Source organism: Oreochromis niloticus, linkage group LG6, assembly GCF_001858045.2.
Source record: "Oreochromis niloticus isolate F11D_XX linkage group LG6, O_niloticus_UMD_NMBU, whole genome shotgun sequence".
NCBI lineage: Eukaryota > Metazoa > Chordata > Actinopteri > Cichliformes > Cichlidae > Oreochromis > Oreochromis niloticus.
The window spans coordinates 33353487-33365669 of NC_031971.2; the positions used below are offsets into that span (position 1 = coordinate 33353487).

Genomic DNA, 12183 nt, shown 5'->3' on the forward strand with positions numbered 1-12183 from the left:
ACTCGTAAGATACACCATGAACAATTGTGCAATTGATCTTTCTATATGTTTTTTTTTCCATTTATGATTCCAACAATAAATTTAAATGTGTACAAGTCTATATTACTGCTTTAGAACAGTAGAACGGTGGTTTCTAAAGTGTGGGTTGAGGCGCCCTGCTAGGCCTCAAAAGTACTGCAGGCTGGCCGCAGAAATAAGAGAAATTGTGGTTGAAAGTACTCACTCAAGTGAGTATGTACAGGTAGACAGTTTGATTTATAAGACAGAATTCAAATCGGTAATAGCAGGTGGTTAGTTTGTGGTATGACTCATTAATCTGACCTAAATTTATTGCTCTTGTACTGAAAGTGGGTCACACATTGGCCTTAACACTTTGCACTTGGTAGCATTAGCAATTTATAGCCAACAGCCTGTGTTGTTTATGTTTTTTGAGTAAAATGTTCAAGGAAACAAATTTAATTTTCTGATTTTTGAGTGGGCTGCAGCACTCTTGACTTTAGTCATTCCTGCTACAGAAAGATATAGAAAATTAATTACTCTATCTGATATTTGATCCTCCACATTTACTTACAAATAAACATTATCATACATTTTTATACAGAAGAATTTTTCTTCTTGTCTCCCATCACTCACAGTACCATGGGTTCAATTTCAGACTTTTGCTTAAGGAAGAAATCTTTAAATGGCTCAAATAAACAGGAGAAATGAAAACAACTTGGCCTTTAATACATTGCCTAGGAACAAATACTTTTGTTTTCAGTGTGCAGGTAACACTTTTCTCTCTCCTTTTTGGGTATTTGCTTGTAAGTTTGCTGTTTGTCTGTCCACCCTTGAGTGGCCAAAAATATTCTGAAAAATATTTTCCTTTTTCCACAAAGCCTGACTTGATCTCAGAGGATAGATGGAGTTTTATTTGGCCATAGCTCAAATGTGGCCTCTCACCCTATGACAGCTGGGAAAGGCTTCAGTCACCCCATGACCCTGAATTGGACAAGCAGTAAATGATGGATAGATTAAGCCTTATAACCCGTCTTATCCAAGCATGATCTGACAGTGTTTCAACAAGCTTGGCTTTGTCAGTCTTTAAGTGCCCCAGCTCAATGCTGAGGTCAGATATGCCACAGTTTTTAGGTTAAGGACCCAAATATAGACTCAGGACGCAGGTGGAATAAACAAAAATGCAACTTTATTGGTGGATAAAAGCCCAATAAACAATAAGTTACATAAATCCAACAATACAGGCGATACAAGCAAACACACTAGGCGAGTAAACAAAAACTGCAACCACAGACAAAGGGAAGGCAGCACTATATATACTCACACAATCAAGGGAATGAGACACAGCTGGGAGGAAATGAGACACTGGTGCACAGAATCAACACAATCACAGGGGAGGAAGAAGAACTGAACACAGAAGACAATTAACGAGTAAAGTAATTCAGGAAGTAAATAATAATACCTAAACTGGGAACCTCAGACACAAAAGTAAATTTAATAAAGGGAAAAGACACCGAGGGAAAACAAAGAGAAAGAACTGAGGAAACTAATAAACTCTAATAAAAAAAACCCCTCAAACTAAGAACTCAAAATAGCAAAATCATGGGTGATGACAAGGTTACTTTGTACCCATCCCCGATGTTCATTAGTCTTATATATATACATATATATATATATATATATATATCATCTGTTACAATGCAGGATGCCCATTGTAATATTAGATATATTAATTAATATATAGTAGAAGTAATTCCTTTGAGCCAGAGAATCTCTTTAGCAGGGCTTTCAGACAAAGCTCTGTCTGTGAGCATGGCAGCACTATCGTCCTGTTCGTGATGGGGCCTTCAGTTAGAGGAAATGTGGGATTAAAGGGTGAAGAGTAATTTTTTTCAGATAATGAAAGACTGAGGGGGCTGAACCAGTGTCATGTAGAAGATATGTTTTATTTTGAACTGTAAATCCCACATGGCTGCTCAAATGGACTTCCAGAACAAAAAAATACAGCATACTAGATCCACTCTGAGCTGTGTGTTGGGAATTACTAACCTGCTGCAGTAAGAATGCATCTCCTTAAAGATGTAAACCTCAGACGTGTTTGAAGAACTGAAATTCCTCTTGCTCAGTCGATATAGGTCCAGCTCAGGGGCATAATTTCCAGGTGGGTTAGATGTTTTTTTGACCCCCCCAATAATCACACCCAATAAAATTTGAAGTATCTTGCATAAATAGGCTGTTGATTTTCTTTACTCATTTCAGGTATTACCAACAAAATAGTTGCATGTTTAATCATCTGGGAATTTACCCAGATTTATTTATTTATTTAGACAGAGATCTTGACACCCCCCAATGTTCAGCACAAAGTTACGCCAATGGTCCAGCTCAAGGCAAAACAATCCCAGTCCTGAATGCTCCTGCTGTCATGTTAAAAAAATGTGGGTTTGATACACTGCTGTGCCATTATCTCGCCAGTTCAACATCAAACACCCTTCTGTTGCTGACCCAAATCTCAAACTTGGATTCGTTAGTACATTTGACTTTTTCCAGTTATTAACTGTGAAGTGCTGGTAAGATGAGTCACTTGAGAACTCTCAAATCCTTTATTTAAATCATACATTTTTAAACCAAACTAGTACCATTCAAGGCTTATTTTTTTGTCTGCAGGCTTTTGAGCATTTAACTTGCAGCTTATTACTGGCTTGGATGGAAAGACAGGATAAGGCAAAACATACCTATAAATACTTTTGTTCTGTCAGCAATACAAATTTGTATAGTGAAACCTTTTGGGCACTAAACATACCAGCAGACTGAAATAAAAACAACACCAACAAGGAAAAAGCTATGTTTTATGAAGACAGATGAATAATTTAAGTGATATGATGAACAGAATAAAACTACTGCATATGCCGGTGTGTGCCATTTCAGGATCTGACCTGATTACAGTTGCAGCCAAACTGTAACATTTAAAAACATATAAAATGCAATGAAGACTTAAAAAATAGTGGATGTATGTAAACTGTTCCGGTGGGTTACGCACAGAGAGAATTGTTTTTGTCACATTGCTTGTGCTAGTATATAGTTAATACTGAGTTAATACTGAGATATTGCTTTTGGTATGCATGCAGTATTACATGCTTATATAACAGTCAACAATTAAACATATATTATTATAATACTGAGTCAAAGCAATACTTTGGCAAGTCATACAGTATAGAGTAGGTCTACATTCTTATTTGTGTACATATTTGTAAGATCTAGCATATTTAGGCTTATGAGGCTTTAAGACATACTGGGAAAAGACATTTTGTGCTTATAAATATAAAGGGTAGTTCCATTCATTTTCCTCCTTAGTTTCCATATATTTTTTTCCCTGTTGCAAGTTTCTGTATTTTCCCTGCTGGTCTTTGACTCCATGTCGGCTCTGAGCGTAGCGTGACCTCCAGTCCCTTTCAAAAGTAGCTTTGACATGTTCCAGGATTGTCACTCCTCTGTCTCCAGAACTACCGTTCATTTTGACCACCAATCCAACTCCTGCATTAATAGCAAAATCACTGCCAACCCAGTCATGGTTCCCTGTGAGCAACAAAGACAACAGTGTCAGATAGCGCCTGTAAAAGTCATTATTTAAATAGAAATAGCTTTACATTACTGTATCTTGAATCTTTATATGTGTCTGCGTGTGTATGTACCACTTGGTGCTTGTGTGTCTTTGGATGAGTGAGTAAGAATCAAATATAGCAGTGCTAGTTTAGTTTAGCAGTCACCTGTTTCACAAAACGTCCTGTCCTGAACTGTTTCTTGGAAAAGCACAGTAACTTTCTGGAATTTTCTCACAGACCTCTGTGATGATATGATTTCCCATAACCTGTGCTGTAGCTGTAAGGATTGAACTAGCCATATGTGAGACTCCTGTGGGTGTGACTTGTCCTTTGACTTAAAGAGGACATTAGAAAATCACACTCTTTTATTTTCTTCTCACCTTGCTCTTTGTCTTCTCTTGTCTATATGCACATAAAGCAAGCCAATACAACCATGTTTGAGCTATTGCTCAAGTTAAAATGTTCAAGTTTTATACATTTTGCTTTGGTATTTGCAAGTTTATTTTAATAGTATGACTCACTAATCCCAGCTACCAAAAAAGCCAATAAAAATCTGTACCTCAAAAAATTTATTTCCCACTGTTTTGTTTTATATTGAATTAACAAATGCAATGCACGATGATCTTTTATTTCCCTTTGGACAGACAGGCTCGTTGTCCCATATCAGTTTTTGGATAAAGCTATGATAAGATAGATTCCTCCTGGCTATAAGTAATAAAAACAAAAGGAGAGTGGTAACAACATTCTTATGTACCTCATAGCATTTTCCAGTTGAGCATCTGTTAAATGCCAACCCTAACTTAGTATGCTTGCTGACCTTCTTCATCCCGTCATGACCACAGTGTACCCAGCTTTTAAAGCAGTTTCCAGCAGCACTCACCATGTCACAAAGCTCAAATCTTCTTGAACATGACAGTGAGTTCACTGTACTCAAATCTCCTTCACAGTCACTATTCTAAATAAAGTAGTGCACCTCTTGGGAAGTCGTGGAACAGGACATTCTTATCACTTGCTGCTTGATAAATCTACACCAGCTGTTTGATGCTTTTATGTCATTATGGACAAAAGCCTTTGGGAAATGTTAACATCAAGAATTAAGGTTGTTTTGAAGGCAAAAGGGGTCCACCCCCATACTAGAAATGTGTACTTAATGAAGTGGCCAGTTAGTCTATGCGTATTTTTGTTGTCAGTATAAAAAACTTTATATTAGGATACTTTGAAACCTGTACCTCAATAAAAAACCCAAAACACACATTATATTGCCTACCAATGTAGACGGCATTGTCGGTCACCATGTACTTGTTGTGGTTGAGCCCAAGCTGAATGTCATCGTTCTGCTCCTTGTGACTAAAAAACCTCTAGAAAAAACAATGATTTAACAAAAAGCATGTATAATATACAATAAAAACAAAGAAAATAAGTGCAGTATGAATCAAAACTTGTCCATGAGTAGTTAAAACTACAGGTGTAAGTGATTCGCTTACCACTTCCAGGGAACAATTGTAAAGCTGAACGCAGAGTGACTTGAGGGAGGTCACAAAATTAAAGGTGAGTGGATGAGTTTTCTTCCAGAAGCTAATGAGCAGACGAACTTTGACCCCTCTTAATACCACAGCTTCTCTGATGACTTCATCGATAGACGACCAATACCTAAAAATCCAACTAGTGTTATTATTGTGGACAATGCTTTTGAGTCTAAAGATACTGAAGGGCATAGAGTTCAAAAAAATTCCAAGTTGCTATATTCTGGGTATATTCTTGTTTTTTTTTTGGCTAGTTTGTCATGAATTATGTCCTCTGATACAGACACACATATACAATATGAATGTAAAACAACCTCAAAAGTGTTCCTGTAAAAAGGATTTAAATGTCAAAGCTTGCCCCGGCACACACCTTGTGACTGAGGTTCCTCTGAAACTCCTTTTCACCAGAGGGAGGTAGTCTGTCACTGATATGAAGATAAATGTCTTTGCACTCTGAATGACTTGGTAGATGGCATCTACGTCTCGGGTGCGATCTTTGGAGCAGAAGAGCTCGGGAGAGGTCTACAGAAAGGACAAGGCATGTTTGGTCTTCAAAATGATGTAAAGATCACAAAAATGAAACAACTGACACACACGGTTAAAGTTTAGGATAACTTTCAAAAATGTGTGTGTTTCAATTCAACAAAGAATGCACAACCCACTAATAAAAATAGGTATATACATTTCAATGTAACATTTCTGCAGAGAAAAGGGAAAGAAAAAAAGAAAGCAAATTTCAACAACCATTATCATTACTAGAATAAGTGGGGCAAAAGATCAAGGTTGAGTTGCCGACAGCCTTGACAGTATGGCTCCATTAGTTTCCTATAAGATGATAAATGTCTTAAAGGTAACCGATAAATGTCTTGTCGCTTTGAGAGCAACAAGATTCATTACTCTCAAATTCGGCTAATGTAGTGAGATATTCAGACTCAAGTTGCTCCTTAGTGCGATATTAGGATGATTAATCATTTTCTGTTTATGTTTGTTATTAATATGTAATGAAACTCTTATAAAGATATTCACTGTAAGCCCAGAGGCTGGAAATTGGTGCCTCAAGAAGTACATGAACCACTGAAAGCACCAAAGCTGTTTTTGGTGCAGTTTATTTTTTATTTTTTTTGGCATTTTGTGTAGAATTGAATTATGTAGGCACTAAGTCCTGTAACATAACAAAGCTGTAACTCACAGACACATAAGCGGTGGCGGGGGTAGAGTTAAGTTGTAGCTGCAGGGCATTGTTCTTTCCATAGAGAGCAGTTACTCTCTTTGACCAGATGGAGGGGATGTAGTCCCTTTCGTGGAGCTGCCAGTAAAATGAAAAGACTCGGTGGAGGTCCAGAGCCAGACAGCTGCAGTTATACACCACCACCCCCAGTTCTTTCCTCTGTGGTGTGTGAGAAAGAAGTAGGAAGAGGTGATGCAGCAGAAAAGTTAAAATATTGAGTGTGCTCTGTAGACGTTTTAGAGGGTATAAAAGAAGTTCAGAGAGATAATAGTAACGTTTCATGGATTGATGATCTTCTATTCATTTTCAGATTAAATAGGATAAGAATGAAGAGCAAAAGGTACTATTATAGAATATCACTAATTTAAAGATATTTAGCCAAGAATAATATATGATAAAATGATGCTAAAAGAGAAAAAAGAGGAAAAGTCAAGACAATAGCAAAGTCAATAAGCTGGATGTCATCACAGATATATAATCATTTCAAAGGAATCTGTCTAAAAGGGAATAAACTGGATATTATTCCAGTCCTACCAAAGAATTTAAATAACTGGAGCACAAGCAGACTAACACTGCAATCCACAGAGCTGCTAATGTGGGTAAAAACAACAAAACGAAAGAAGAAGAGACAGATGTCCTAAATACATTCTTGTCTGCTCATTAAATAGATGGCAGAAAATTCCTTTTGTGTTTGGTGTTTCTGTTTTTTGTCTGTTTCTTTTTTTAATATGTGCCCCTGAAGGAGGAACATAGAGGTTTCAGTTTGTTACCACAGAGGGTCAATTTCAGACATACTTGTCTGGCTTGCAGTGTTTACTACACACATCCAGTGTATGTGTGCTATTCTTTTATTCCTTCTGGCTCATTGTGACTTACACTCATACAGCAGTCCTACCTCCAACCAGTGCTGAAGCACCAAAAAGGGCCGGGCAATCACTTCAGGTTACAGTATGCTAATACATTCTGGTTCCTGCTCTATTATGAATTACATACTAAATGAAAAGTGAAATGCTACTTGTCTTTCTGACCATCTCAGACAGCAACCTTAAATCATTCCTGATTTCTGTTGGGAGTGCTGGAGTACCTGCATAAAGAAGTATAAGAGGAAAGCGTGGCTAATTTACATTATGTGTTACTCTTTAAAGACCCCAACAAACCAGATGTTCATGTGTGCTTTTACCTTGGAGAGTGACCTCCAGTCCATATCAGCGCTCCCTATGTAAATGTGTTTCCGATCCACTATCCAGAATGAGGAATGCAGTCCGCCTCTGGTAAAAACTGTCATGTTAACATAATGAACCTCTGCATCTAATCCATGTGAGGGATAAAAAGAGACAGAAAAGAGAGAAAATGAAAAGTTTAAAAGAAAAAGAAAGAGAAAATTGTGTAAATCTGACAGTTGGCCTTGTACTGTCTGACAGGAACGGGGGGCAACGCAGGCAGTCTGAAAGGCAAAGTCTTTGACAGGAAACCAGGCTGTACATTTTCATATCCATTCAAGGTTTTTTGGCCTTGATTGTGAAGTCTGGCAGATGCATATGGTGTAGAGCTCCTGGGTGCTGCTGCATGCTGTAAATGCATCTGTTTTCCTTGAGGCAGGTTATTGATATTTCATGCCGTACCTACAGTGTGATACTGCTGTCCTAAAATGGGATGCTTAAGAAACTCAACTAAACGTGTCTTCAAGGATGAGAATCTCTATAGGGTTGTCGGGTAAATTGTAAATATATATCTTCATTGTTGTTTGCCACATAAAAATGCCACATCCACTCACTGTGTGTTGCCAAGGCCTTCAGCTCAGTTGAGTTTGTCAGACTGCTGGCAATCTTCAGCTTAACCCCACGAGACTTTAGCCTGAGCAGTCTCTGGAACAAAAGCTGACCCTGAGGAAGAGAATGATGTTCTGCATTACTGTGGCGCAGCGTCTGACCAATGTTTCTGCATTTCTTTTAGAAGGGCAGCTCTTATTTCATTGCATGAATAACCCTATTAAATTGCATTTGGTTTTACAGATCAAATGAGAAATGCAATTGGCTCATTGTTCTACCGGACTGGTTACCATGACTTTGTACCTGTTTTGCAGGGCTTGGGATTGTCTCCAGGTCCCAGGAGTTTAAGTCCCAGGCAGATGACACCACTTCAACTGAGTGCTTCGCCTGGTCCAACAGTGTGTGAAAGCCAACAAAGACAGGAAGGTGGGGTCTGCCATCCATGGAGAAAGAGAGGTCGTCTGGAATGTTCTCCACAAGTACAATGCTGAAAATAACAGATTCCTTCAGTGTCTGGAGCTTTAAAGACTAACACCACCAACACAACAACCCAGCAGCTCAAAGCCTTTACACATAAATCCTTTTATGGCTCTAGATTTTAACAATAAAAAGTGAGGTACAGATCCACATCAGAAATCTCTACCAGAATTAAATAATTTAATGGTAATACGTAATTCTGAATTGGTAATGAATGAGTCTAGATTAAGACTATGTTGAGTTAGTAGAGACTGTCGCTGTGAATACATTGTGCTATAGACGAATGAAACCTCTACAATTTCCTTTAATCTTGCAAAATATCCTACTGGCAGTCTTTGCTGCAGTTTTCCTCTGTGATTCCATCTTCATCGTCGCCCCAAATGTCCACAGATGAGAAGATCAGTGCTACCAGAACAGCAAAGCAGCAAACAAGGGCAAAGATGGCAATGCACTTCTGCTGGGTCTGGAAGATACGTTAGAAACACACATGACACTAACAAATGTCTGACACAATGTTTTATTTCTGGAGGTTTTTTTGTGAACAACGCTGCAGTAACTTTTTAAAGCTTTTTTTGTGTCCCTTTTGTGCACTGTGGGAACATTAACACTGATGCAATGTGAATAATGATGATCAAAATAAAAACTATGGCCTTCGTTTGACAGCAGAAACCTTGCTTTGATAACCAGTATACTGCAGATTTCAATGCTCTGGAGCAAAAAATCCCCCAGCTTCAACGATTCCACTTTATGCCACAGAGCCGGACAAGTGAAGTGGAACATTCTCCAGCTGACAGCAAATTGATGCACACTAAAGCCAGTCTATAAGGTATATTGGAAAGTGCAAGTTTTTGCTTCTCGTCATGCCAGCTGCTTTGTTGTCCATGCAATTCCCATCTGAAAAGGGGTTTTATGACCTCTGTGTCAAGGTGGCAGCCAACGTTACATTTATGTTAAGCAATATTGCAGGCAATATTTGTGCGCATGTATGTGTGTGCAGTATATGTCTGTAGGGTTTGTAATATAGGTAGAGTGACAGTCGGTCAGTGTGGTCAGAGGTTGTAATGTTGGAGCCCTGATCCAGCCTGAGGAGTCTTGATTTTCACAGTTTTAAAAGTGCACTTAGGCGTTTCTGTTTTGCTTACGACTGCACATTTTCACCACCTCATTCTCTGCCCTGTTTGGCTTTGTCAGTTGGTGAGCTGTCAACATCACATTACATATTCTCTTTTGTTGTGTTCTATCAGTCAAATGAATTGCATCCCACTGATAAGCTTGGCAGCATAAGCAGGGGGTTTTCCTTAAAAAGAAAAAAATTCTACAGCTTTTATAAAAAAAAATGCAATTCAGCATCAAAATATAGAAATATGAACAGCAGGAGGTTTGTGGACTCAAATATTGCCTCGGGCAGTGAGGCTGAAAGACAGGTGCTAGCTGGGTGCACCATACACTCTTCTGTTGGCTTCTGAGGCCACCGAGCTCTTCATTACATTTAGCAGAGTCAAGGACCATGCTTAACTTGTGGATGTGCACATGGCTGGGAGGAAATGAACAGACCTGACAGTGTGAGATAGGTCAGCCACTTACAGAAGGTACTGATGCAGTATGTCACTGTAAAAGGACAACAACACATCTAATATACAGGAAGAAATAGCCTAATATGGCAAAGAGTGAATAGATAGCTGTTCCAATAACTACTAAATAATTTGATCCATTCGTCCATTCACTTCCGTTTATCCTTTTTAGGGTTGCGGGTGGCGCTGGAGCCTATCCCAGCTGTCTTAGGGCGAGAAGTAGGGTACACCCTGGACAGGTCACCAGTCTGTTGCAGGGCTAACACATAGACAGAGACAACCATTCGCGCTCACATTCACTCCTGCATTCAGACCTATGAGCAATTTATTGTTTCCATTTAACCTAACCCCACATGGGGAGAACATGCAAACTCCACACAGAAAGACGCTGGCCTGATGGTGGAATTAAACTCAGGACCTTCTTGCTGTGAGGCAACAGTGCTAACCACCGTGCTGCTCTAAATAATTTGAATTATTGATAAAATAACTATTTATCAAGCAAATATTATGTGAGTGGTTACAACTTCTGAAAACTTCCAGTTTGGACACATTTGATTGGGTTCTGGGCAATTGCTTCGGTAATTTTTTAAGTTATTTTCTTAACTTTTGTAATGTTTGCTACTCCATTTAAAACAATGTTTGTAATTAATAAACTTATCTCACAAATGTGTTGAAAAAAAAAAGCAACATTTCCAGCTCTTAAATAATAATAGTCTCTTTTTCAAAATAATTTTACATCAGATGTTTTTTGGTAGCAACTGCAACTACTGTGCACCGAGCTATAAGGATGGGTGTGTTATTTGCCGTTTTGCATCATTTAAAGACTAAAGGAGAGACTGATTTATATTAAAAAAATCTTGGATAGTTAAAAGCACTTTGACGAAAACCTAAAGTTTTGATATACATATGAGCTTTTAGTTTTAATATGGTTTAAAAAGATAAGGAATTTAAGAATTCAGTTTAATCAATCAGGCAGTGAAACATTGGTGTACTGAAACCTAGAGAAAAAAGCCCAAGAAAAAACATGCATTACAATCCACCTATGACCAAAGGGAGACTAACATTGCCTATTAAATATAGAAAGAGCTGAAAAACATCACCTTTAATGGCTCCTGTGGGGTTGGTCCTGCCATGAGAGCAGCATTCCTTTAAACTACAAGGTGGGAAACAGGAGCTCAGTCACACATCTTTGCCTCTCTTTTGCACCCAGCCCTCAGCCTGTTCAAATCTAATGTCTTCACTCTTGGTCCTTGTCTTCATCCTGCAGGTTCCTCAGTGTCCCGAAAGGTCTGTCTGTGTGGGCATCAGCTTCTGGTCTGTTATGTGTCCTGACATGGTTCTTCTAGCAGCTGATTGTGTGTGTGTGTGTACTTGTGTGTCAACTGTGTGTGCTGCTCACTGTCTGCCTTACAGTCGAAGCGGTGAGAGAGAAGATGAAAGACCAACCCCCTCTTGTTCAAAATGGCCAATAAAGAGCCGTAGCTTTGAGTGCCCTCCTCCCCCTCCCTCACTTTCCCTCTTCTCTTCCTTTTCCAGCTGTATTTCCCTCCTTTATCTGCCAAGTGAATAAAACTCATCTGGCAGCAAGCAGTTGGTCTTTGCTTAGAAGGGAGCGATGCTGAAACATGCCATTAGTAAATGTGACAGCTGCAGCAAAACTCCCCCAAATATTTTGGACTCAGTAGATCACACATGCCTGCCCGCCATACTGTATGCAGGCACACACACACATACGGGCGTGCACACACACACACAGCATTCACAGCTACTCTCAGAAAATATTGAGGCATCTACAAAAGCCCTATAGCTCCCATTAATAATTGATATAAATGGAAGTCGGCATAATTGTCTTCTTTAATTCCCACTTTGTTTAAATCACTGCAGTAGATTTGCTTTATTCCAGGGGAATGAACCATGTTTCAATTCTGCTATAGCTTTAAGAGCTCCTCATATTATTGCACAGAAGGGTCTCAGTGGGGAAAAAATGAAATATGTAAAATCCTTTTTCCTTCCTGTTTT

General features: G+C 38.8%; 1 protein-coding gene across 1 annotated transcript; it reads right to left on the reverse strand.

Moving 5' to 3' along the window:
• Positions 1-2582: 2582 nt before the first annotated feature.
• Positions 2583-11615, reverse strand: pld5 (phospholipase D family member 5). The gene is made up of 10 exons (XM_005458547.4): positions 11265-11615; positions 8920-9056; positions 8420-8603; positions 8122-8230; positions 7528-7655; positions 6309-6506; positions 5490-5641; positions 5081-5246; positions 4864-4954; positions 2583-3570 (listed from the first exon to the last, which is right to left on the reverse strand). The coding sequence occupies exons 1-10, from the start codon at positions 11295-11297 to the stop codon at positions 3308-3310; spliced, it is 1461 nt and encodes a 486-aa protein (XP_005458604.1). The 5' UTR covers positions 11298-11615; the 3' UTR covers positions 2583-3307.
• Between the last annotated feature and the right edge of the window lie 568 nt (positions 11616-12183).

What these genes read in the sequence shown, in the direction of transcription:
- pld5 (XM_005458547.4), bottom strand. Translation starts at nt 11,297, where the DNA reads ATGGCAGGACCAACCCCACAGGAGCCATTAAAG. An exon ending in CCCCACAGGAGCCATTAAAG is followed by an intron (nt 9,057 to 11,264) that starts GTGATGTTTTTC and finishes CGTATCTTCCAG; the next exon opens with ACCCAGCAGAAGTGCATTGC. An exon ending in ACTGGAGGTCACTCTCCAAG is followed by an intron (nt 6,507 to 7,527) that starts GTAAAAGCACAC and finishes CACACACCACAG; the next exon opens with AGGAAAGAACTGGGGGTGGT.